The sequence below is a fragment of the Xiphophorus maculatus genome, chromosome 1 (genome assembly GCF_002775205.1).
Source record: "Xiphophorus maculatus strain JP 163 A chromosome 1, X_maculatus-5.0-male, whole genome shotgun sequence".
Lineage (NCBI taxonomy): Eukaryota > Metazoa > Chordata > Actinopteri > Cyprinodontiformes > Poeciliidae > Xiphophorus > Xiphophorus maculatus.
The window spans coordinates 4,298,044-4,323,681 of record NC_036443.1 but is presented as its reverse complement, the minus strand read 5'-3'; the positions used below and the strand labels follow the sequence as shown (position 1 = coordinate 4,323,681).

The following is a 25,638-nucleotide window of genomic DNA, read 5'->3' as shown; positions in this document are numbered from 1 at the left end:
TTCAACATTTTTCTGCATAATTGTCAAGATAATAAAAATAACATATTACATAAATCAAATATATAAATGAGTTTACTTTTTCTAACTCAAGCATTAAAATAAAACTTTTAGACAATCCTCTAATTTATTTAAACCCCTCCACATGCTGGCTTGCACGCCGAACCTCCCGACAACTTGCAGGTGGCTATTATTAAGTCTAACCCTTTCATGCATAAATAATGATCCTTTGTCTCAGAATTTTTTTTCCATTTTTAAAATTTTTTTTCTTAAGGCATTTAAAAGGTAGGAATTGTTTTTGTTAAAATATATATATTTTTTTATGTGATCAATTGTAATTTTGTCCAAATACACAGTTATTTGAAAAATACATCAGTAGTATTGTTCCTTAGGGGTTATCTGATGTAACAATATTTTTTTTTACTTGCAAGACTCGTCTACAGTAGAAGGAGGGACCAGGTCGGTTCTCATGCTTTTTTGTCTGTCGGCCATATTGTATTTAACAAAAATAATTTCTTGCATTTGCAGCTGATGGCCAGTAGTTGATGGTATATTTTATGATGCATTAGTGTCCACTTCAGTGGTCTGTGTGCATTTATAACATAAAAATCCACAGGAAGCACAAGAAAATGGCTTTTAGATAGCTGTCCACTGTAGTGACCACTATGCATGAAAGGGCTAATAATAGCCACGACTCTTAGTCGTAAAGTAATCTGACAACATCATGAGCGTCATACTTGGGATATAAAGTTGCCCAGTTGCCTTTATAGATGAAAATACATTTTGACTTTAATTTGGGAATTAAGGTCCCAGAACCTAAAGGAAAAGTGTGGAGGCACAGAATCGACCGTGCTTGAAGTCCAGTGTGAAGTTTATTCCACAGTCAGTGGCGCAAAAGGTGGCTATGCAGTGTATGCAACGCATAGGGGCGCTGCACTAGAGGGGGCGCAAAAACGATGTGGGGAATTTATTTTTTATATAGTCAGCATTTTATGTACTTAACAGCTGTTTGTGTATGAAATGATCAATAACAGAGGAACAGCACTGATTAGGCGGCCCCCTCCCATACAGGCAGCTTGGGCAGCGGCTGAGGCGCGTTTTGTTTTCTTTTAAATTTGTAGTAATGCCTCGACAACAGGGAGCTAAAGATGGGGCGCAGAAAAAACTCCGGGGCCCAAAACAGAAAACGGAAGAGGGGGAAGGATAAAGATGTTGGAGAGACGAAGAAAAGCTTTTCAAAGTGGTTGAAAGACAGAAGGTAAGAAATGTCAGTGTATCAACAAGAGAGTTGTAAATATTCAGGTTAGCTTAAGCTAGCCTACAATGATGATGTTCGCATCCACCTGAAAAATATGTAGTTGCGGCCCTGAGTAGAACGGTTAGATCAAAGCACATATGTGTGTTAGAATGGCAGAATCAAAGTCTAGGACTAAGTCCATTTGAGAAGCTGCGCCAAGATTTGAATATTCAGTTGGTTTTCATGTAATTTGACTGGACTAGATTCATTTGCAAAGAAGGATGGATAAAAATGCAAGTCCTTCTAAAAAAGGTTTAAAAGCACACATTTTGTTTTCTATTCTACCACTATTCCATTTTTTTTATTTTTTTTTACCTCCTCAATGTTTCGGCCTAACATGTTCCTCCTCCCCTGTGTTGTTTGCATTGTGCATGTGCAGCAAGGCCAATGTAACTGCAGGAGACGTTGTGCACAGGCCTGCAACCGTCTCTGTCCGCCGACCCCCGTCCCCCAGCGTCCCCCAGCGTCCCCTAGCATCCCCCAGCTCCACCTCCACCCCAGTCCTCCCTTTTCCAGCCTCCATCGCCCAGCTCGGCAAAGGAGGAGTCCTCGCAGCGTGCCTCCCTTCGTCTGCCTCCCTCTCTTATTGCCCCAGTTTTCGTTGCACCCTGATCTTTAAAAACCCTTCTGTTGACAATGCGTAGTATTGATTTGTAGAATTGTTTAGTATTACTGTTTTTATGGGTTGTGTTTTGTGATGAAACAGGTCTCTCTTGTAAATGAGACAATGAGGCTCAAGAGATTTTTCCTGTACTAATAAAGGATTATATCTAAATATAGGATTATAAAGGATTATAACACATGACCTTTATAGTTGCATGTGATGGTCAGTAGAGTTGTACCCATTACCAATGCTTGTCCAGATGGGGAATATTAACACCTCTTGTGAGGGAGAATCTGTGGAAATGTCCCCTTCCTTCGCTGTCCTAACCGTCACTTCATCACCAGCCCTCCCCATTCAGGTGGGTTTGGGCAGCTGGTCAGGCCGATATGACCAGTCCAGCCAGTTAGCCAGGTCTTCATTGTGTCCAAGATCGCATATATTTATGCCCTGCTGTACCACATCTCCATGCACAGGGGGCGCAGTTTTGGACTCCCCCCACTGCTGCCATCTCCTCTATCTCCTCCTTCCCTATCACCCATCTTAGCTTCTCTTGTGTTCTCTGACTCCCCCCATCCTCCCCTCCCGCCCTCCCAGCTCCGTTCGCCACCCTTCTGCCTCCCCCTCGCCTCTCTTCTTCTCCTCTCTTCCCCCGTTCAGTGGTGTTAAGCACTCCTTCTGCACACAGCACTGCAGATGAGGCCTCCGCCTCCCCCACAGTCTTCCAGGCCTCTCTCTTCCTCTCCCTCCTTGTAGCAGCATAGCAACACAGCCTAGCCAGCCAAGGTTCTCTCTGGGGTAATTTCCATCCATCTTATGTTATTCATCCCACAGCAGCAAAGGACAACATTGTGATGAAAATAATGATATAAAGATGTGCATCCAGTTTCTCACAAGAAACTTGAGTTGCAAAAATAGGATTCATATCAGCAAGACTAACAAGTTTTGATTCACAGCAGCTCTCCCATATTTGGTCACTGATATGAGGACGGGGAAAGTTAAGAGATAGTTTTGTAACTTTTTCAGAGAGCAACCTCAAGAACTACAGGGTGAGGGTTAGTGTTGTCTTTTACACATATAAACAGTGGTACTTCTAGGCGAGCCCTGCCTCCTGCCAACCCACCCAACCAGGCCACAACATCTGGAGTTATGTCCTGACTGTGAGAGAGTTTATATTCAATTGCAGTATCTGGTACCGTTGCTGATGCTGCCCTGGGTAACCGCCCACATGGCCCAGTGGGAAGGCCACACCCAGAACAAAAATATTCTCAATAGGGCAATGTACAGTACTGTGTGCGAAAGATTTACTGAGATACAAACATCTCCAGTGCTGCATACATATTCTTACTTTGTTTTATTATTATTACAATATAATAATATTACATTAAGAGGTCGCAGGTGGTGAGAAACCTCCAACTTTCCCACATTGATTTCCAATTTGATTGGACCTCTGTGATCCCCCCAGTTCAAGTTGAAAAAGAACATTTTAACATGTATAGTGAACATGTAATGTAATTGTTGCCTTCACCTAATTATGGATTGCCAATGGTTACAGTTTATATACGTGTATATATATATATATATATATATATATATATATATATATATATAATGACAAATTTTTTTAATGACAAATAGTAAATTAATGAAGTCTATGTCTTGTTATTTTAAAAAACCTTGGCTGGCTAGGCACTTGTGAAAAATGTGAGAACAATCATAGAGCTAACAGTACCAGAACAAAAAGACATGAACTTAAAGGGTCTTTTTGTTTGTTGGATGGTCAATATTGAATTATCTTTGAAAGAAACAACTCCTGCCTAGGAAGTCATATTTAAGAGGTGCCGTTTGTAAAGTTACTCAAGTAGAAATTCACAATAATTGGGGTTATTTAGTTTGTCATAAGAGAAAAAAATAGGATTCATTTTTAAAGTTATGTTATTATAATAATATTTAGTTAGCAAGTTAAACATTCAGCTTCAAACTAAATGCTGAATATGTAGACTCACTTGCCTGTAGGCGGAAGTGGACCACCAAAATGAAAGCGTAGACTAGAAACCTTTATATAAATTTCTGCTGGCGTGCCTGATTAGATTCAGATGTTGCTTCAGGTCACCTTTTGATGATAATTTATTTTCTTTTCCTCTCAAGTACAATATTTCAGCCTAAAACATGAGATGAGCCATTGTGTTACAGTGAATCTACAGCTACAGTGGCCGCGCTAGCTCATCGGCAGCAGGAGTTAAGGTTCGCAGCTTTTATTTTGACTGTCCACTTCCGGTTTCGGCATGTGAATTTGCATAATAGCGAAATACTTAAAATTTACCTATTTTTAAAATATTTTCAAACCATTCAACTTTTAAGCTAGACATATAATATATATATATATATATATATAAGCTAGACATATATATATATATATATCCATCTTATGTTGGATATAATATATATACAGTATATTTAATTATATATTTTTTCCCTTTTCTTGGTTATTGCTACAGCAATAACTGGCCAACATAGTAACTTATTACACTATTGGCAAAGTGTTATCGGCTTAGAAATGTTAGTATATCGTCAGTCATCGTATTGTTGGTTGAAATATCAAGCCCACTGTTTACCACAGTGAGGGATCTGATGCTGTGGGTCCATTTCTTCTACGGCCCTGAAACCCTCAGCATACTGAATGGCATCCTAAACTTATTGAAAGAAAAGATACTTTAAAACTGGTTGTTTCAAACACAGGAATGATTCAAATCTACAAAGAATCAAAAACAAATTTTTTTCTATGGTCATCCCAGCTGCTATTTCTGCATCTGAAAGCTGCAGGATGGTACCTCTCACCAACTGGACTTGGCCACCCCTGAGCTATATTCCACTAATCTGAATTTTGCAACTTTCCAGATTTATTTTAACTCCAATTTCCAGGAAAATGTTAAAAGAAAGCACAAGTCATTTCTTAGACCAAGCATGTGGTAAAGCATCCGGCCCTGTAAAAAGTCACAATTACAGCACTTTATTGTTCATAAATGCTTAGGTGAAAAATAAAATAAACAAAAATAAAATACACACAATTCAGAGAACACATGGTGAACACAATAATGTCCTTTGGAAGCAAAACCAGAAGCTTTCTTGCCAGTATCCCGGTTACTTTCCAGTCTTGTGGGTCAATTTTTAAAAAACAAGCACAGTATAGTCAAAGATAATGAGCAATAGATGCCAAAAATGGATAAAATGATCCTTTATGTCAACAGAAATATAAAGAGCAATGTTGCCAAATAATTAAAAAATAAAATAAGAGTTACAATAAAAGAAAATGTTCCGTTCATTTATATTTATATATATTTATTTGGCGAAACAAAACTAATTTAGTTAAAAAATAAGCATGAAAATACCAATCCACAAAAGCAACACCTAGTTTTTAAGCATAGCAATGGAGAACATGAGGCTACCGTACACACAGGTGATATTTAAGGATACATGTACAGCAATGTCTGTTCAAACATGTTTAAAAGACTGTACAAATTTACACTACCTATCTTAGTATACCTACATGAAAAATGGTGAATTATATGGTCAGTTTCTAAAGGTTTTACCCCCAAACATCGCTTCAGGAATACTGAGGAGCTCAGTGGCTAAAGCAATGTTAATAACTCTTTTATCTCAAAGAAATAAAGAATATAGAAGGCAAAAACTTCCCATTTTTGTTTGGTGTAACTTTCCCATCTTTGCTCGTCTCCTGTATATTTTAACTGCTTGCTTAGTCCTGCTTTCTAACATCAATAGATGGCTTTTTAAAATTTATTTATTTGTCCCTTTTACTTCACCCCTGTAACCCAGTGCAGCTGTCATTTAATTCAGGTGAGGCAGATTTATTGGTGTGATCTTCTCAGACTGACTGATGCAGTCAGGACTGCTGTTTGCCCAGCTGGGCTCCATCTCTCTGGTTTCTAGCGGACGATGGGACAAACTTGGGGATAATAATGGGCAGACTGTCTCTTCCTGAGTTCTCAGTAGTGCCAAAACCATTCTCTACATGTCCCCCTTCATCATCTTCGTCATCTTCGTCATCCTCGTCGTCGTCATCCTCGTCGTCGTCATCGTCAGACATGTCGTCCAGATCTGAAACCGTTTTGATGTCTGTCCTTGTCTCCAGTCTCTCTTTAGAGCCAGTAAACTGCTGGTTACCATGGATATGTGCTGCTGCCCCTGGTTTCTTGTCATTCCTCTGCTGCTCTTCCTCATCACTTTCAGAGTCTATGGAGATGGGCTCAGAGAGGTCTAGAGGCATTTTCTGTGGTAAGGTGCTGCTGATTGTCTTGGTTTGGTCTCTGCCGACAGTACTTGGTTTGGGAAGCAAACCTTCCTCCTTCCCCGCCAACTCTCCCTCCTGCGGCTGCTCAACTCCACCGTTGGCAGCCACGTGTTCCCTGTGTCTCTGTAGAGCCTGTTCTGATACCCCCATGCGTGTCCTGGAAGTCCGCTGCTTGCCGTGTTTGCCTTCGTAAGCGGCGTCCGCGTCAAATTCCAGGTCGTGGCGAAGCTTGCTGAGGTCGTGCATGCTGAATCCCAGCAACACACTGGGCCGCTGGCTTTCACACTCCTGTACGCACTTTCTCCTTGTGCCGACAAAATGTCCAGAGACGTCCGACCTCCATAGCCAAAGACTAGATGCCAGCTTGTCCACCTCTCGTTGGGTAGGGTATGGCGCACGATTGAAATATTGCGTCAGAAACTCTTTCCTGGACTCGTACGACTTACTTTCCTGACCTTTGGGGTCAAGAGCAAGGACTACAGGTTCGTTTGGATTTTCTTCAAAGTAAGACGGACCATTGAGGTCCCCAGGGTGAGCCCTTTGTCCAGGAGGTCCCGGCCTCCTTCGCTTCGGTGCGCTGGTGTCAGAGCTATCAAAGCCAGGCCGTTTCAGTGCGCTGCTCTGAGACTGGCTGACGCGAGAAGACTGGGTGACCCTGGTGTCCTGTCCGTTCTGCGACTTCCCCACACCTCGACAGTGTACTAAGTGGAGCGTGATAGTAGATGCAGTCATGTTACTTGTATAAACCCCCAAGCAGTGGATGCATTTATAGGTCAGCTTCTTTTCTACAGGATGAACGGTCTGAATCACCTGGTGCCGCTCTCTTAAATGGTGGGCCAACGAATCTGAGATCGGGCCCTTGAGGATGGAGAAGCAGAGAGGGCACAGAGTCTTTCCGACGTCTCTCTTGTAAGGAACTGAAGCTTGCGGTGCGCTCTTGATTTGAAGAATGTCTGAGAGGCCCGATGACGTTTTAGATGGCTGCTGAGGCATCAACCTCTTCCCCCCTAGAAGAGAAGCAGAGAGGTTTGACGAGATGGAGGAGGTGCTGTTCTGGGCATGAAATGCAACTGACTCTTCGGGTGCATCCCTCATGTTATATGTAGTGACAATCAACTGAACGTTTTTGGGGTTTCCCTGCTGCAGAGTGAGGTCAAAAGTCAGTGGAGAGTCGGTGCGAGGTCCGACTTTTTCCTCGGGGTGCGACAGCCGCATGTGGGCAACCATCTTCTCCACGTCGTTGAACGTCGCCCGACAGTACGGGCAGGACAGGCCGTGGATTAGCATGTGGTTCAACAGCGTGTCACTGGGGAGATAGCGGTTGCAGTACAGACACTTGCTGGTGAAGTTGTGAATCTTCATGATGTAGTTGGCCACAGCAGGCACCTTCTCTGCTTTGTGCTCCTTCTCGAAGTGAGCACTGTAGACGTTCTCTGGGAACAGCTCGTTACAGATGGTGCAGATCTTCCACTTCTGGGTGTAGGACGTGCCGAGAACCGAGGAGCCACCTTTCTTTGCTGTGACAGCCGCTACTGTGGTGGCAGCCGCCTGAACACGCGAGCCCAACGGGTTGGATTTGAGGGAGGAAGAAGCGCCAGCCACCAGCGGGCTCCGCAGATTAGTGACGGAGATGAGCTGCTTTGCTGCATGCGACTGCTGAGGCACAGACACCTGAGCGTTTCCCGGCAGAGTTCCTCTAATGTGGTGGTTACCCAGAGAGAACGGCTGCACGCTGCTTGCCTTTAACCCCAAAGGCTCATGTTTTAGTCCAGTTAGAAAACTGTGGGAGTTAAAGGCAGCCTTCGATGCTGCGACAGCAGCAGCGGCGGCTCGACTAAGCTGCTGGGACGCAGAAGACCGCGGCGTGGCCAACACTGCTCCTTTGGGGCCCATCCCGATAATTGTCTTGTCTCCTTGAGTTTTGGCCGGGAACATAACGAGTGCTTTTGGTCGAGGGACTATCACACTGGTGTGGCCGATCATGGCTGTGACCTGATAGCCGATCCTCTCATGGTCCTCGATGACGTGTTGGACCAGCGCTTCGTAGGTCCGCGGAACAAACAGACACTTCTTGCAGTGAATTTGGTTTGCGTTACCACCGTGCGTGGAGTTGCTCTCCGCTGTGCCACCGTTCTGACTGTTTGTTTTCTCTCCTGGCTTTACGATGTAAGGATGGGCCACTTGTTGAAAGTGTTCCCGGTAGATGTGCTTTCGCACCACATTGTACAAAGGGTCCCTGTAGGTGCACTTCTTGCAGTAGTACACCGCCTGTTCCACGTTATCCACCGTCCTCTTCAGCAAGCCGTCCTTCGTCATGATCCCGCCAGCTCCCGCCACGGCACCGGGCCCCTGCCGCACGCTGTTATTAGGCATGTGGAAGAGTTTAATGTGCGTTTCCAGGGTCTTCTTGTTGCCATTGAAAGTGCAGTAGGGACAATTGAGCAGAATGTTGTTCTCAAAGTCCTCGCTGTGGACGTTGCGGAAGTGGCTCTTGTATGCTGAGAAATACTTGGATGAAAATAAGCAGCCAGAGCAGCAGAAAGGTTTGGATCTGTAGTCCTGGAGACACAGATAAGAAGTAAAAAAAAACAACAATTAATTGAAAGAAGAAATGAAAAATCACAGTATTGAAGCCACATATGGCAAAACAATTACATGTTTCATTTGAATGAATCACCCACCTGGACTTTGGTATGGGATGGTTCCCACATGCACACATCTTCCCAGGTTGTGTGCTTAATGTACACCTCAGGAGGGTTAAAATCTTTATAGTCCTAACAAATAAAAGACAGAGTAATACATATTCATAGAAGATCTGAACAATATATCATCAGTGTGTGCTACACATCTCAATCCAAAGGGCCTGCTTTTAAGCAACAGATGGCAGGATACAATAGTTACAGTGACCGAAAAGTTGCTAAATATAACAACAAAGTTGCTAAGTATATTGGCAATATTGGGTGACTATTGTTGACCGTGTGACCCGATGTGTCAGTTAGGCCTCTCGAGACTAGCAGTTGATTCTCAAACCTTTACCGAGATAAATAAGATAGGCTTCATATGCAAGCATCATCCAATCTCCCAAAATTAAGGAAATCATAGCGGATTTATTGGTGCGCCCCTGAAAATTACTATGGTGATCATGTCTTCATAACACTCTCCTTGCTTGGGATACTGTTTATAACCCATCACTGCTGTAAAAGTCACAACAACGGCATTTCGCTCCATTCTTTCCATCTACTGCTGATGGCTCATTATTATTCTGTAACAAACCTTTGAGGCTTTTACAGAACAGCTGGAGTTACAGTAAGATTAAATCGCACATGGATAGACTGGATTTAATTTAGTTGCTTTAGCGCAAAAGAGGCTGAACTGACATGTGCCACACTTTTCAGATTCATCTTTTGGACATTTTGAAAACCATCATCATTTTCCTTCCACTTCACAACCGTGCACTAATTTAGACCATCGGCTGTCAGGCTTATACTAAAGTTTTCAGTTACAATAAGACAAATTATTTATATATATATATATATATATATATATATATATATATATATATATATATATATATATAAAGTAGTAGCATGTAGGAAGTGTAAATCCTCCAGCTTTAATGAAATAAAAGATGGATGAATTATCGAATGCAGAGAGCATCTTTTTTCTCTTTTATACATTAAGTGAAACATAATTAGAATGGGAATACAGAGTCATTGTGGGTAATCACAGCGCAGTGTGTGCTGGTTTGTAGATTCAAATGAGGATACATCATCTTAATTCATGCTGCAGTGCCAGAAGCTCTGCAGCAGAAGCCTTACTTCATGCACAGAAATCTCAATTCTTGAGTGCATAAAACTCAATATGCCATATTATGAATGCTACCCCCCCACCCCAAAAAAAAAAAAAAAACGTCATGTGGTAATTTATAAAAGGACTACTGCAATCTACTGTAGATATAGCCATGAAGGAAAAGGTTAATTATTAACAGTGGAGCATGCTCACCTGTAGGTGATCTCTGCAGAACTCCAGGCCGATATCTCCCAGGACTTTCTTGACATTTCTCCTGGCTTTCCGTAGGCTGGTGAGGTTATTGACTGGGAGCTGGAACATTCTGCCCGCCTGAACAGAGGGGGCGAACAAACACAACATGTCTTCAATAAGTGTGGACATTTATCGTGTTGTTCATCGCTACGCCTGTCGCGATAAGCAATAAATCAATTAATCGCATGATAAATCAAAACAAGCCCAACTATTTCTATTGCAGGCTTTATCATTTCTCTTTTCTCTCTTTCCCCAGCTTGTTGGTCTCAACTAGCCGGCTTTATTTTGAACGACAATTTGGTATATTTAAAACTTCATAATTAATCTGGTTTGTTATTTCAGTTGTTTTATTCATTTTGGATATTTAAGATGTCTTCCAGTTCCAGTGTTAAATGCTCACTAGTTATCTTTCAGAATATGTTTTTGCGTTGCTATGCCATTACCATTATATTACTCGGAAATGGTCTCAAAACAACATTATCGTTTACGCCAAGAACTTCTGGAGCAATTTATCGTCCAACAAAATGTGTTATTGTGACAGGCCTATTTATCATGACACATTTCTCATAAGCATTTTGATTTATTGTTGTCACTTATTAATGATGTTTAAAACTTCAAAGCTGCTTTTATTGTCAAGACTGATCATTTTACCATTTTCTCCACTGTTTGTTCAATGAAAGCATCAATAAATACTTGAAAGTACAGTTATCATGTGCAACTGCACATGATAACTGTACATGTTTTTGTGTCCTAAAAGAAGCGTATAACCAATGGGAATGTTTTTTAAGAGCATTATTTGACACAGTCACAGCCATATAATTACATAAAAACAAAGCAATAGGTTTTATTGTCATCACAATAATATTGCAAAATATGAGAAAACTCTATGTACATATGACTAACCTCTAGCCAGATAGTCTGATGTAAAAAGTGAATTTATATTGGACCAAACGCATCGTTCTGCTGAAATTGCCTTGTAAGATGAGCAACATTTAACAACCTTTTAGCAAGTGGATGTTTGTTGTGCTTGATTACAAGTCGTTATTTTATACAGCCATCTTTTCAGCCTCCAAGTGAGCCAGTCTGACATTTTGTTTTGCATGATTCGGTGAATGAAGGCGCTCCAGAGGCTTGAAAGGCATCAGTAGAAGTTCCAGTCCCAACTCCTTACACACGACATAATATTTCAGAATACTCTACACGCTGCTGTTGGCATGTCAGGTACATAAGAGAATGGCATTGCAGAGAAACCAAACTAACTTCAGAGCAGGTTGTGTTAAGAGCATCGGTCTCCATGGAGACAAAGCACTGAGAAAAATGAACAGATCTGAAAAATTCCTAAATTTATCATCTCAATTGACTAGATGCAATTCAGAATTCCTGATGTCCTGTTTGTTCATCACACAGGTGAGACTGTAGTCCAGACAAAAGTCCAGAATTTTCCCTTCTTCACATGAACAACAGCTTCCTGCAATCTTTTTTTACTGATTTTCTAGGTTTCTCAAATGTGCTGTTATTCTCTGAACGTGTGTAGTTATTCTGTTATTCCATTTATTCTATTCTTTTGCCAAACAGTTTTTGCAAATATTTCTTTATTAATTCTCTTACCGCTGACTCCATTAGAAACGCTGGTCAAGCAAAGAGATTGTTTTGGTGAAAAAAACAAAAAAGAAAACTTCTAGTTGGACTTTGAGCGCTGCAGGTGACCTGTTACACAGACAAGCTATTTTAAGTTCTTTGGTAAATAACAGAAAAAAATCTAAACGTTACACTATTTGACAGACATACAGTATATGTATGCAACAGAATATGTAAAGGACTGTTAGCTTAAAAACGTTTACATAAGGTAGCAGGTGAACTGAAGGATGATGCATCTCTCTGGGCGTGTGTGTGTGTGTGTGGATTCTTTTCCTGCCTATTTAAAGACATCATGTTCATTTTCTGGAGATGAAATTGAAGGCCTAACATGCTTTAATCATCGCCTGGTTTCAGATCTTCATTTCTAAAGCTTCTACATAATAGATCCTTCAGTGTACAAAGAAAAACTTCTGAATTGTTCAGAGAACCACATTAAAGTTTACGCTAATCTTTAGCTTCTTATGAGCAGAATTAAAGAAACGAGGAATGACTCAGAACGTCTGAGTATTACTGAACTACAGATGCTGACCAATCTCCCGGCAGCCCTGCTAAATGTATACAAAAAACTGTTTCTTCCTGATAGAGTCTACCAGGAATGCTAAGCCTATTTAGCGTGGCCACCGATGACAGCTTATGAACTGTGTTCCTGGAACAGCAAGTCCTTTCTAGGCTGGTACGTATAGCAGCGTGTACCCTAGGTTGATTGACAGCATTAAACCCCTCCTCCTGGCTCTGATTGGTTGGTTTTGACCAGGAGCTGTGCATTTCTTCAGAACTGTTTGCTTTGGTTTAGATAAGACAGATTCTGCGTTTGTTTGTTTCACGCTGAGATTGACGTGAATCAAAAGGTGAAGCGTAGAAAAAACACCTTCTACCCACTGATGATCATGGTGAGGGCGACTCTTTGAACCCCCAAACGGGGCGGCGTCACACGGCTCAGTACAACGAATCCAAAGCCAGATCTGAACATCGTCCAAACAAGAAAAACATTTCGCAAGCTTTCGCAGGTGTTAAGCTGTATGAGAACAGTTCTGAACTGCGGAAACAAACATCGGGTTCTAACATGGCTCACCCGGCTACAAACATGGTACAGACAGGAACCCATTCATGTTCCCAAAGATGGTTTCTCTTGGTAACCGGCACGTTACCGCCACATCGGAATTAATCAGTATCGGCCCAAACATTTGTGTGGGTGCATCCTCAATCCCAAACACATCTGTGCTTAACTAGGCTCCTCTTAAATTAATAGGAACTCCTATTAATTTAACAGGGATCCTATTAATTAATAAGAGACCTATGAAGGAGCGAATTAAACTCTGTTTATGATTTTTAATTGATCTTTCAAAAAGTTCTGCGCCCAGAGAAAATTGGACAAAAGGGGACAGATCATGTCAGCGGTTTGATATTAATTCAGATTTACACAACAAAAAACTAATCAATAATTATTGATATTGACCAATATTTATCAGGTTTTTTTTTTTTTTAACCATATAGAAAACCCTATTACATAAGATAATACTTTATTGATCCCCGAAAAGCAGGGTTGGGGATTTTGCTTGTCCCAGCATACAAAATATCAAAGAATTTTGAATTTTTGAACTTACTGTGTGGAGGTTAGTGAAGCAAATCACACATATTCATGTGACCGGTGTCCTACAGAACCATATGACACATGTTTATGTTTTTCATTTTTGTCGTTATCACCATAGTAACACAAAATATCGTGATAGCACTTTAAATCTCTGTAGCCCACTTATTAGCTCCTCTTTTCAAATCAAAACTCTTGTGTAGCAAGGGTCAAAGGTCACCTTCTTCACAATATCAAACAATTACAGTGAACACATGGGCCCCCTCCAGCTAACGTCCCCCCACAAAACAGCTCCAGGTACTAGACACAGACCTCTACCTGCTCTGCCTCCCTGATTTTTATTTATTTTTTTAATCCTTCATCCCTCCCTCTGATGTTAGATGGCGCTGCAGAGGACTCCCATTATGTAAGCCTCCCTTACACTCTGCCTGGCCCCCTTTTTTCCTCCCTTCCTCGCAGCACCGCCACAGAATGGCGCCTCCTATTGAGTTAGCAGCAGCCCCTACAATATGTCTGCAGCAGAAGAGGGTTGGGGGGATGGGAGGGAGAGATGTTGGATGGGAGGAAGAGGAGGGACAGAAGGAGTGAGAGGGAGAGAGACTTGGAAAGAGGGAGGGTGAGTTGGGGGAGAGAGGATGAGCAAGAGGAGGAGGAGGGGTGTGGAAAGCTTGCAAAGGGGAGAGATGAGAGGAAAAGGGGGAGGCAGGGAGGTCAGAGAGACTGGCAGAGAGGAAAGGGAGGGTGGAGGGGACAGAAAAGGGAAGAGGGCGAGATAGACGAGAGGGAGGGAGAGCCAAGGAGAGAAGGGGGTAGGAGAGGAGAGAAGGAAGAGGAAACACAGGAGGAGGCTGCTGGAGGAAAACAGGCTTCCCGTTTTGCGGTGGAGCTGGAGGGGAAAGAAACATTGGCCTTCATGGCATTAAACTCCCAGGATGTGATCACCTGGTCCACGTAGATCAGGTCTGCACTTCCTCAATGTCTCCGATGCTTAATTAAGGAAGGAGGAGGCACTTCTCACAACATCCACGTTAATGCGAGATTGGGATTTACCACATGGCTGCAAACCTGGTCTAATGTATATTCTGATGAAGGTGAGGGTTTGTTTTTAGGCTCATCAGCCCCGTCCCGATCCAACACCCGGCGTCAGTACAGCCCCACTGTCACCTGGCTGAACTCTGATCACATCCGAAGGGGCTCAAACGCAAACAACTATTGTGGTCAATAACAGATCGAGTGTTCAAAAACAAACAGTTTAAATCGGTGCGGCTCGGACGCTTTTTTTTTGTCATTATTTTAAAACAATAAAACATCTGGTAAGATCGAGATGGGCAAAGAGCTGCTGCTGCTGCTGCAGCTGACAAAGAATAGGGGGCACACCGCGCTCAGCTAGCATGCTAAGCTAGCTCCCAACAACATGGGCTGTTTAAAACTAATTCTTCACAATTCAACGCCTTGCTTCAACCCGACTAATCTATTACAAACAAGCTAACGGGCATTTGAGTTGCGATGAGCCTCCCAAACACACACACAAAAACACAACAACAACAACAAAAACAAACAAAAAAAAAAACACGCACACACAATAGCCAGCGTCCCACCGCCACCCTTCACATCAGATCCCCGCAGGTAGAGCGCGGTTAACGGCCAGCTATTTGCGGTGCTCTCCCGGCGTTATGACACCCAGGTTTACCTGCTTTCACATCCAGGACTCCCGTCTGAGCGAACCGCGTCACCTCAGGCTGACCGAGGCCGTGTCTTCACACTCTAGCGCGCACAGCTGCGTCCTCCCAGGTGTCTTCTGAGGAGGATCATCGGCCGTCGGTCTTCCCTCCCCGAGCCCGACGGTCCCTTACCAAGCGGCGGCTATCCTGTCTCCTCTGGCCAGAGAGCGGAAACGGAGAGCGCTCCGAGCTTCACCGGACAACCAATGGGGCCGTTCCGCGGAGCGCCGAGGGCGGACACATGTTAGCCGTTTCACTCCCGAAATAGAAATTCACCTTTAACTGTGCCTATACTTCCCCGGTAGTGAGAATTGCTTTGCCCATTCTCGTCTGACGGACAATACACAGCAAGCCCGCAAACTGCCCAATCCAAAATGGCGCAAATAAAAGGAGCGGAAGTGACATCTACCTTATTAGCATAAATTATCTCGTTGTAAGGTCCTCCTAAAAATCATCTCATTAAAACTCCTGATTGGTTTGTCAGTCAGCTTGGCCAATTAAGCAAATATCTGCTAAAAGATCATCCATCCCGTCTTTCTTCTTCGACTGTTTGTCTGTGTTGGACTCAACGGGGTAAACAACCCCGCAGCAGTTACCTGAACTCTCCGGCAGCGGGCGTCCTTCTATGTACTCCTCCCTGCGGAGAGTCGAATGTGCACAGCGCCTCAGCACGTAGGTCGAGGTCGGGCCAACACTAGATGGCGCTGTAGATTCCGCTGTTTCCTAGTTAGTAGAAGCTGGTACTACTAGTTAATTGATGGGAACTAGTGGCCCTGTGTCTTTTGTTTGGGTTAACGTCAGCCATATTGTTTCCATCTTCTATTTTTATGTGTGCCTTAAACATGCACAACCTGATATATTTCTTGTGTGTACATGCCACATGATTCTGTACTATTGTTCAAAAATGTTTACTACTAAAGAAAAGCCAGCCATTGGAAGACAGATATGTGGATGCCATTCCATCATCCGCATATTTCATTCATCCAAAGGGATGAATAGACAGGATTAACGCATGGGAGAATAGATGGATGGAAAAACCATTATGAATGTAAAGTTGGGTTAATGAATGGAAAATGAGGAAGCAGGTGCAAGTACATCTAAAAAAAAAAAAAAAAAAAGTTTAATTTAGAGTAAAAGTTCTATATTCACAAAGTTCTGCTCATATTACAGATTCATAGGGTGAAAGACTCCAAACCTTTATTTCTTCTAAGTTAGATGATTATGCTCACAGATACTGAAAACCCAAAATACTTTCTCAGAAAATTGGATTGCAACATGAGGTCTATAAAAGTAGGATATTTTAAACAGAAATATAAACATATGTTCATTTTTATCCACTCAGTTCTTGATACTTAGGTCCTTTTGCAGGAATTACTACATTAATGAGGCATCAAGTGTAGAGGAGACCAGCCTGTGGATTATTTCTTCAGGCGTAATGGAAGCCCATGTTCCTTAGATAACTGTCTTTATGTCATCTGCAGTGTTGATTCTGGTTCATCTTGACAACACTTCATAGATGCTGTGAGCAACCAGTTTGTGGTGGGTGTCCACAGCAGTCTGCCCAATGACTGTGTGTCCGACTGACCCCGAGTCAGAGACCGTTTAGAGGCTCAGGTGTTTTCAGTAAAACCCAAGAGCTTTGCATCATGACATCATTAAATGTAAAAAAAAAACCAAAAACTACTCGCATAACAAACCAGCGGCAGGAATACAAACTGTTTATTACATACAAACAAATCTGGGTTCGGTTCACATTCAGTGATGGGGCGATGAGGCACCAAATCAGACTCGAGAGAGATAACGGGAATGTAAAGCTTCGTCTTCCTTCAGTGTTCGTTTTGCGTTTCGTGCCTGGCGTGGACAGACGTCTGCTATCTGGTCCGACGATACGCCACGTTCTGACCGCTGGAACATTGAAGAAACGCCAAGTGAAGGCAGGTCGCTGATCACGTCGTGGCGAACAGCGTGAGCAGTCCCTTCGCATACGAAACAATCTCATTCCCTCCGAGCTTGGACTCCCCGTAAACCCGGTCCACAAAGGAGATGGGCACCTTTGTTTTGGAAGGAGAGGGGGACATTTTGTTAGACGGCAGAAGTGAGGGAAATTATTTAGGTAAAATCAAAGTGGAATTGTTTTTAATAGTTGGTAAAACTTTTGTAAAATGTTCACTGTACTATTTAGATGCGTCTGAGTCACCGCCGGTCCTTATTTATCGGATTGCGAAATAGTGATGATCGTGGAAGCGTTTTCAAAGCTGCGTCAATCTGATGGGAGCTAAATTCTAACCAATCAAACCAAGGCACTTTTTAATGTAGAAAAATAAATTAAATCCCTCATTTCCTGCTGAAGACAGGTTTCTGGGTAGAAGATGTCTGATATTAAGATAAAATATTAATATCTGTATCGATACAGATATTGATAAAAATTCTAGATGGGGTATCAGTGACAATGTGCCCGATACATAAGTTCAGATCTCTTCAATCTAATTCTATGCTTTGGGTTCTGAACAACATCATGCTTTATTATTTATTTTGCATCATATTTAGAATTAATAATTACACTTTCCGAATCATTTGAAAGGTTTGTTGCGGTTGATGTTTTAAAAAATGTTTCTCCAAGGTAGTCAACCTACTGTTTTCGTGAGTTTTTCATTTTCTTTCTAATTCATTTTGCATTGGCTCCTCGTTGCGCTGGCATGAACAAAGGAAAGTTGTGTTGTTTTTACATGTTTGACCAAGCTTGTGACACTATTGGTGTATTTAAGCGTGCTGTGCTGATGCAGAGTTATCAAATCGATTTTTAATTCAGCACATGTAAGTCCGTTTCAAAAAAAAAAGAAAAGTTTTAAGTTAATTCAGGCGTTTTTCTGTATCGGATCGAGTGAGGCTGAACCTCGGATATCTGTTGTAGGTACCAAATATTTTCAGCTGGCTCTCTAAATACAGAAAGACAAACGCAGCTGAGGGCTGGATCACCTCTCCCACTGTGTAGTTCAGCTGCCTGGCTCGGACGATCATCTCCATCTGAAAAACGTAGCCTTTGGACACGCACCGCTCAACCAGGCTCTCCAACACTTTCTTCTTGTACAACCTGATGCAGGAGAGAGCAAAATAAAAAAGAAAAATGAAAAAGAAACACTCCAATTTCTTCTTCATTGGAAATGAAGAAGAAGAAAGACAATAGCTGTTGAGAAGAAGACAACTTCCCGCTCCACCCACCTGAAGCTTCCTGTGAGGTCTGAAGCGCCGGGTCTCAACAGCACCTGGGCCAAAAAGTTGGCTCCCCGGCTGAAAGTGGGAGAAATAAACAAGGAAGCTTACAGAAAAAAATCACTCAATTTCAGCTTCCTGTCAAAATAGGAGGGTGGAAACTTGAGAAAAAACAAACAAGAAACACACCACATATCAGCAATAATATCGGTATCAGCCGATGTTAGTCATTTTTTAACATATCGATCCAATAAGAAGAACTGGGCCGATATTAATAAAAGATATAACTAATATTGGTAATAGGTTATCAGCCATATTAATATTGGCCCAAATCTTTTTATCGGTGCAGTTGTAGAAACAAAACAAACTGTGCTGAGCAGTGTCACCTGATGAGTTTCCTGCGCAGGTCCCAGCCGTACACACCTCCACTGCCTTGGTATCGAGTGCCGGACACAAGGTCATAATCACCCTCCTTCTGTTTTCTGAATAAAAATAAATAATAATAATGAGAATTAATACTGGCAGACACAAGAAAAATGTAACATCCTGCTGTCAATCAGAAAACATCTATTTAACCTACGGTAGGAACCAGAAGTTTACATACACTGCATAAAGAGAACACGAGCAGACATTAAATCAGACCAAACTTTTCCTGCTTCAGGTCAGTTTCTTTTTGCTAAATGTCAGGATGACGAGATGGGGAATGTTTTCTTCAGCCCAGATGTTGACCAACCCTTTCTTGATATTTGCTGGAACCGCCTTGCTTGAATTCCGATCCAGTTCCTGACAGAATTGATGCCTCACTCACACACATATTTTCAGCCGTGTCCATAAATTGTCCACACACAGGAGATTAGCACTTTGTGGTGATTTTGTCATTAAGCCAAGCTTGTTGTCGCATTTGGGCCCAAGTTTTAGCTTCCTGGTTGATGTTCTGAAAAGCTGCTACGTTTCCACATATTGTCCCTTCCTGACAATCCCATCTATATTGTGAAGAGCAGATATTTCAGTTTCACCTGTGACACAAAAATGAAGGTTTTTGTCCCCCCGATTGGTGGGTAACTAATTAGTTTTTTTCTTTATTTAGAGTACCGGCTTCTTCCTTGCAGAGCGACCTTTTCACTCATGTTGGTCTTCGTTTCATGGCTGATAATGACGCTCAATCAGCCTCCTCACCAGGTGTTTTGCTTTTGGTCTGGGGTTAATGCGCCAACACACAGAACCCATCTCCTTCCTAAACAGTACGATGCATCTGAAACTTGTACTAGACTAATTCTCCTCCTGATATCTTGGTATTCTTTTTTTCAACTATGTCAAACGGCAAAGCAGTGTGTTTGAGTTGTACCTTAAAATTATGGCCGGGTCTAACGGGTTTATTTTGACCAATTTATTACACAGATTTTAAAAGCTTAATTTTTTTTTTTTGCCCTATGTGAATACAAAGAAAATACTTGCATTTGCACATTTCTGTGCAGATGACTGCCTTTAAACTCCTGACTTTAGAAGACAATAATAATAATAATAATAACTCATTTACCAATTGGAACTAGTCAAACTTCCTGAAAACAGAACAAATTCTGTCTGAATTAACGCCTTTTCATACAGTGTATTTGACCTTGTGTATATTCTATTACTAATAAATCTACCCTTTATTATACTCTTTATAAAAACCAAAGTGTTTCAGATATACTTACTTGATAAACTGTGGGATAAACTTGGGCTGAAAGCAAAAGCAACAGTCATGAAATATGAAGTTGAACATAACAACATAACATAATAACTTTTTTTTTTTTTGGTAGGTTTTAGAAAGTGAGTTAAAAAATTTCTTTTCCCAAACACAAAGAATCGTGACACTTTGAGGCCATGAAAGATGCCAAACATTTTCCACTCACATGGTGGGACAGATCTGCATCCATTATAATGATGAAGTTCCCAGTCGCGTGCTTCATGCCATGAATGTAGGCCGTGCCTTTAAGAAGCAGACAGGACGCCGTCATTAAATGATCAAGCTGAGCGAGTCGACGCAGCATGTTGACAGCTTACCAAGGCCCAGTTTTTTCGCTCTCGGTCGCAGAAGCTGGAAAACAACGAGATTTATTAATTATCTCTAATTGTTAACAGCTATGAGTCACCATTAATACACATTTTTGTAGCACTGAGTTATTCATTCACACCGGCAACAAATAACTGCATTAAAACGCAACCAGAACATGATTTGATTTTTCATGCCAATTTATACATCCTCAGATGAGCATGTATACATTACTTATGATTCTTAGCTTACCATTTTGTCATCTCCATAAATTTTCTGCAGCTGTTCTGCCACCTCCAGTGTCCCATCTGGGCTTCCGTCGTCAATGACAATGATCTCATAATCATGCCCACTGCAAGACGAACAAATTAAAAGGTGCATGTCATTAGTTACGAGCAGTTATACACGTGACGCTGCGCACAACTAGTTCAGGCAAAGAAATTGAACCTGAAAATAATATTGCTGCCCCTGAATGCTCTTTGGTTTTGTTTGGGCACACAGACTATAAAACAAGTCTTGAAAAACAAAAGGATGGCTAGTTTCATCTCGCAATACACAAATCAGTGAGCCGCTCTTTGAATCGCCACGTTTCTCTTGAAAAGCTCAGATCAATAACTAGCATGTAAAACACTTTCTGTTCGTCTTAGGAAGATAAGTACCACAGCAATACATGGTCATTGATGCAATTTTTATTCAGAGAAAGGGCAACCTTATGCATTGTTGAATAACTCATGGAAAATCTTGTAATTACTTTAGCATTTGTTTAAATGTTCATTACTTCTATCTATTGACAGAAAATAAAATGAGTCAGGTAGTTTGTGTGACGGTTCAAAGAAAGAAAGAAAAAATAATGATATAAAACGTGAGGGTCAAAATGTCAAAGGAAACTAGAAATTATTATCAAGCAGTAGCTGGGTTTTACAAAGTGAAGCCTAAACTTCATAGCTTTGTGGCGTGTAGAGTACGCTACAGTACATTTTGTTAAAAAAACAAAACAAAACCAAAAAAAACAACAGTGCATCCAGACTATGCAAGGGGTAAACCTTCAATTTTACTGTGTGACGGGTTCTGCATACTGTTGGGCTACAGAGCCAAGTCATGATACACTGATGGCCAGATTTTGATTTGGGGCCAACAAAATCTAAGCTTAAAAGCTCTTAGCCAGGACTGGATTCAGGGGAGTAGGTGGTGATAACCTGATTTATTTTTTTTAGATATTTTACTACGTGCTTACATCACCTTACAAAAGTAAAATTAAGCTGGCAATTATTCAGAACCTACCCCACGCAAAATTAAATCTGAAATTATTTGTCAGTCAACTACAAAGTTCCCTTCTGATAGAAAATGAGAGCAGCTTTCCATTAATTGCTCTGTTTGCTGAATAACAGGTCAACTTCTTCTTATAATCTTAATTATTTTTCTCCTATTATACTGATGAAAACTAAAACCTTGCATCCTTCTAAGTCTGTGGGGGTCAGCAACACTTCTCCTTGATAAAGACAGTATGGTGGTTTTGAAGCAAACAGAAGATTATAGACTTTAAAGATTATGAAACCTGGAATGCATCAAAAAAATTTCCCCTAGTCTTTGTTTGCTTCTTTTTATATATATATGAATTATAGAAATAAATGATGGCCTCATTTTTTGTTTGATTCAAAAGTATTGTCTCTCAACTCCAAGGAACCTTTCTATTTAATTTGTTTACAGACTTAAGAGTTAAAGGGAAAAAAGAGAATATATCAAAACTGGACATGACAGGTGAGCGCTCAAAGAAAAACAACCAGAAAACTGAAAAAGACATAAAAAAAACTGACTCAACGAGGAAGACCGTTACCAGTTCATCTTTACCAAACCAAACTACACTGTAACTCGTGTTTAAACGTACATAAATTACAGTATCGCTGATGTTTTGTAAATGAAAACACCTCATTGTAGAACCGAGCAGGCATTCAATACAAAAGACGCAGTGAAGTAGCTCTTTTTGAACATACCCAAAAAATAAACACTGTAAAAGTTTTCACATCACAAACTGCTTTAAACGAGTTTTAACATCTCAGATAATCCAGAGTCCTCCTCTAGTTCAGCCCTGACCCACTTGTTACCTCGGGATAAGCGACAGCTCAGCGCTGGCAGCAGTTAGCAGTAGCCGAGCAGATTAGCAGTACCACCAACTCACCTTTCCCCGAAATATTTCACCAAGAGCCACACGATCAGAGGAAGGTTTTCTCTCTCGTTGTACGTCGGTAGCAGGACGGAGTACTTGTCTCCGTTCGCTCTGTTTGCCTGCAAAGACTTTCTACTCGCCATGTTGACGTGACCAGGTATGAAAACGGACGTGACAAGAGCAATCCTTCTGCGCAGGCGCAAAACTACAAACTGCTACCTCGCTTCCTGTTTGTAGACTTCAAAATAAATTGAATACCTTTTTGATCCCAGGCAGACAGACAGAGTTTCCGGTTGCACATTTCAAAGTAAGCAACAGTGGAAACAAATTCCCTAATAATCCTACCTGGATCTTGCTTGAGAAGATCAGTGGTAGAAATTCACACCATCAATCTATGCGGTATCGATCTAATGCCATTTTTACCTGAACATAATACCTTTTGACAATAATTGGGGCCTGCCATGCAAAGCAATGGCAGGAACCTATTGCTATTCTCCCAAGAAAAGTTTCTTTATTATTGGGGCCTGCCATGCAAAGCAATGGCAGGAACCTATTACTATTGTCGGAGAGAAGCGTCTCTTTAAGTATTATAATTGGGGCCTGCCATGCAAAGCAATGGCAGGAACCTATTACTATTGTCGGAGAGAAGCGTCTCTTTAATATTATTATTATTATTATTGGGGCCTGCCATGCAAAGCAATGGCAGGAACCTATTACTATTGTCGGAGAGAAGCGTCTCTTTAATATTATTATTGGGGCCTGCCATGCAAAGCAATGGCAGGAACCTATTACTCTACACCCAACAAGCGTCTCTTTATTATTGGGGCCTGCCATGCAAAGCAATGGCAGGAACCTATTACTCTACACCCAACAAGCGTCTCTTTATTATTGGGGCCTGCCATGCAAAGCAATGGCAGGAACCTATTACTATTGTCGGAGAAAGTGTTTCTTTCTTCTTCTTTATTTTTCTTCCGTAACCGTTAATGCGGCTCGTACCGCTGGGTGCACACCTACAAATGAGGTATCAAAACGTGCAGAAAATTCAGGCCATTCCAGCTATTACTTTTGGTGGGATTTGGGCTTAACGTGGCGACATAATTCGCAAAAAACTACGAAAAAAACCCCATTATAAGTCAATGGGAAAAATCCTAGAAATACCCTATTTTTGAGGATTTTCTGTGTCGTCACAATTTCACCTAGAAATGCCATTCAAATTTCATTTTGTAGATACGTCTGTGATCTCTTCGAAAGTGAAGACGGCTCGTCGATACCAGTTACGGTTTGTCCACAATTTGCCTCTAAGCGACCCAAAGTTTCTCATTTTTCCTAAAGTTAGAGTGCGTCTCTGGCTGCTTAGAGTGAGAGATGAAGACAACTTTTTCAGCCCAAATCATTTTTGAAATCGCCATCACGCCCACAAATATCGCACGATTAGTATCAAAATCGGTCCTGACATTGATACGCCTGTCTGCTCCGGTAAAATGTTTTCGAAATTTATCTAGACCGTACGGTTTTCTGTCACGGTGCTTCAGAGCAAAGTCATGCGACAGGATTTTCTGAGGCTGTCTGAGGCTCTCTCCCATGTATTTGAATAGAATTTCAGATCTGGGCACAACATTTCTTTCTCTCATCACTGTAAATGCTCTGACTGAGGTACAGATATGAATCTCGGGACTATCGCAGAAGACACATTGAACTGTCATACGCTCGAAACGCTTTTCGAATATGTATTACGGTTCCCGAACAAGAAGGATTTGTTTCCAATGCTTTTTTTCAGTAAAACGTGTAGGCTCAAACACACAATGGTGTGTTTGAGCATGTATGACTCACAGCTCACACCTGCTGAGACCATTATTTACCATGGCAACGGAACTCAAGAGGCTATTGGCTGGTGGTCAGGACTACAAATTCGCATCGCTGTAGTTGGGGCCTGCCATGCAAAGCAATGGCAGGAACCTATTGCTATTCTCCCAAGAAAAGTTTCTTTATTATTATTGGGGCCTGCCATGCAAAGCAATGGCAGGAACCTATTGCTATTCTCCCAAGAAAAGTTTCTTTATTATTATTGGGGCCTGCCATGCAAAGCAATGGCAGGAACCTATTGCTATTCTCCCAAGAAAAGTTTCTTTATTATTATTATTATTGGGGCCTGCCATGCAAATGGCAGGAACCTATTACTATTGTCGGAGAGAAGTGTCTCTTTATTTATTTTTCTTCCGTAACCGTTAATGCGGCTCATACCGCTGGGTGCACACCTACAAATGAGGTATCAAAACGTGCAGAAAATTCACGCCATGATTGCTATTACTTTTGGTGGGATTTGGGCTTAACGTGGCGACATAATTCGCAAAAAACTACGAAAAAAATCCCATTATAAGTCAATGGGAAAAATCCTAGAAATACCCTATTTTACCCTATTTTTGAGGATTTTCTGTGTCGTCACAAATTCACCTAGAAATGCCATTCAAATTTCATTTTGTAGATACGTCTGTGATCTCTTCGAAAGTGAAGACGGCTCGTCGATACCAGTTACGGTTTGTCCACAATTTGCCTCTAAGCGACCCAAAGTTTCTCATTTTTCTTCAAATTAGAGTGACAGCAGACCTCGGTTCATATCTGGGCACAACATTTCTTTCTCTCATCACTGTAAATGCTCTGAGTGAGGTACAGATATGAATCTCGGGACTATCGCAGAAGACACATTGAACTGTCATACGCTTAAAACGCTTTTCGAATATGTATTACGGTTCCCGAACAAGAAGGATTTGTTTCCAATGCTTTTTTTCAGTAAAGTGTGTTTGCTCAAACACACTTGTGTGTTTGAGCGCTCAGAGCTCAGAGCTCACACCTGCTGAGACCATTATTTGCCATAGCAACGGATCTCAAGAGGCTATTGGCTGCTGGTTAGGACTACGAATACGCATCACTGTAGTTCTATCTATCCTCAGTTGAAACAGATCAGGACTGAGAACTGGCCTTTAGAACTACTGCTGCTATGGGCTGTATATAACTGATTTAACTCAGTAACTGTTACACATGG

At 41.6% G+C, this 25,638-nt stretch overlaps 2 protein-coding genes across 2 annotated transcripts; both read right to left on the bottom strand.

Annotated features, from left to right (window-relative positions):
- Positions 1-4,884: 4,884 nt before the first annotated feature.
- adnp (activity dependent neuroprotector homeobox) lies at positions 4,885-15,589 on the bottom strand. Its single transcript, XM_005816277.3, has 4 exons — positions 15,162-15,589; positions 10,207-10,323; positions 8,886-8,978; positions 4,885-8,763 (listed from the first exon to the last, which is right to left on the bottom strand). Exons 2-4 carry the CDS (start codon positions 10,312-10,314, stop codon positions 5,797-5,799), a joined length of 3,168 nt encoding a protein of 1,055 aa, XP_005816334.1. The 5' UTR covers positions 10,315-10,323; positions 15,162-15,589; the 3' UTR covers positions 4,885-5,796.
- Positions 15,590-16,893: 1,304 nt separating this feature from the next.
- On the bottom strand, positions 16,894-22,797 carry dpm1 (dolichyl-phosphate mannosyltransferase subunit 1, catalytic). Its single transcript, XM_005816276.3, has 9 exons — positions 22,611-22,797; positions 20,687-20,786; positions 20,446-20,479; positions 20,295-20,371; positions 20,097-20,122; positions 18,789-18,884; positions 18,412-18,480; positions 18,169-18,283; positions 16,894-17,243 (listed from the first exon to the last, which is right to left on the bottom strand). Exons 1-9 carry the CDS (start codon positions 22,739-22,741, stop codon positions 17,139-17,141), a joined length of 753 nt encoding a protein of 250 aa, XP_005816333.1. The 5' UTR covers positions 22,742-22,797; the 3' UTR covers positions 16,894-17,138.
- Positions 22,798-25,638: the final 2,841 nt, after the last annotated feature.

Coding starts and splice junctions, on each gene's coding strand:
- adnp (XM_005816277.3), bottom strand. CDS start 10,314: ATGTTCCAGCTCCCAGTCAATAACCTCACCAGCCTACGGAAAGCCAGG. Junction 8,979..10,206: donor TCTGCAGAGATCACCTACAG/GTGAGCATGCTC, acceptor TTTATTTGTTAG/GACTATAAAGATTTTAACCC. Junction 8,764..8,885: donor CATCCCATACCAAAGTCCAG/GTGGGTGATTCA, acceptor CTGTGTCTCCAG/GACTACAGATCCAAACCTTT.
- dpm1 (XM_005816276.3), bottom strand. CDS start 22,741: ATGGCGAGTAGAAAGTCTTTGCAGGCAAACAGAGCGAACGGAGACAAG. Junction 20,787..22,610: donor GTGAAATATTTCGGGGAAAG/GTGAGTTGGTGG, acceptor TTCGTCTTGCAG/TGGGCATGATTATGAGATCA. Junction 20,123..20,294: donor ATGCAGATCTGTCCCACCAT/GTGAGTGGAAAA, acceptor TTTTGCTTTCAG/CCCAAGTTTATCCCACAGTT.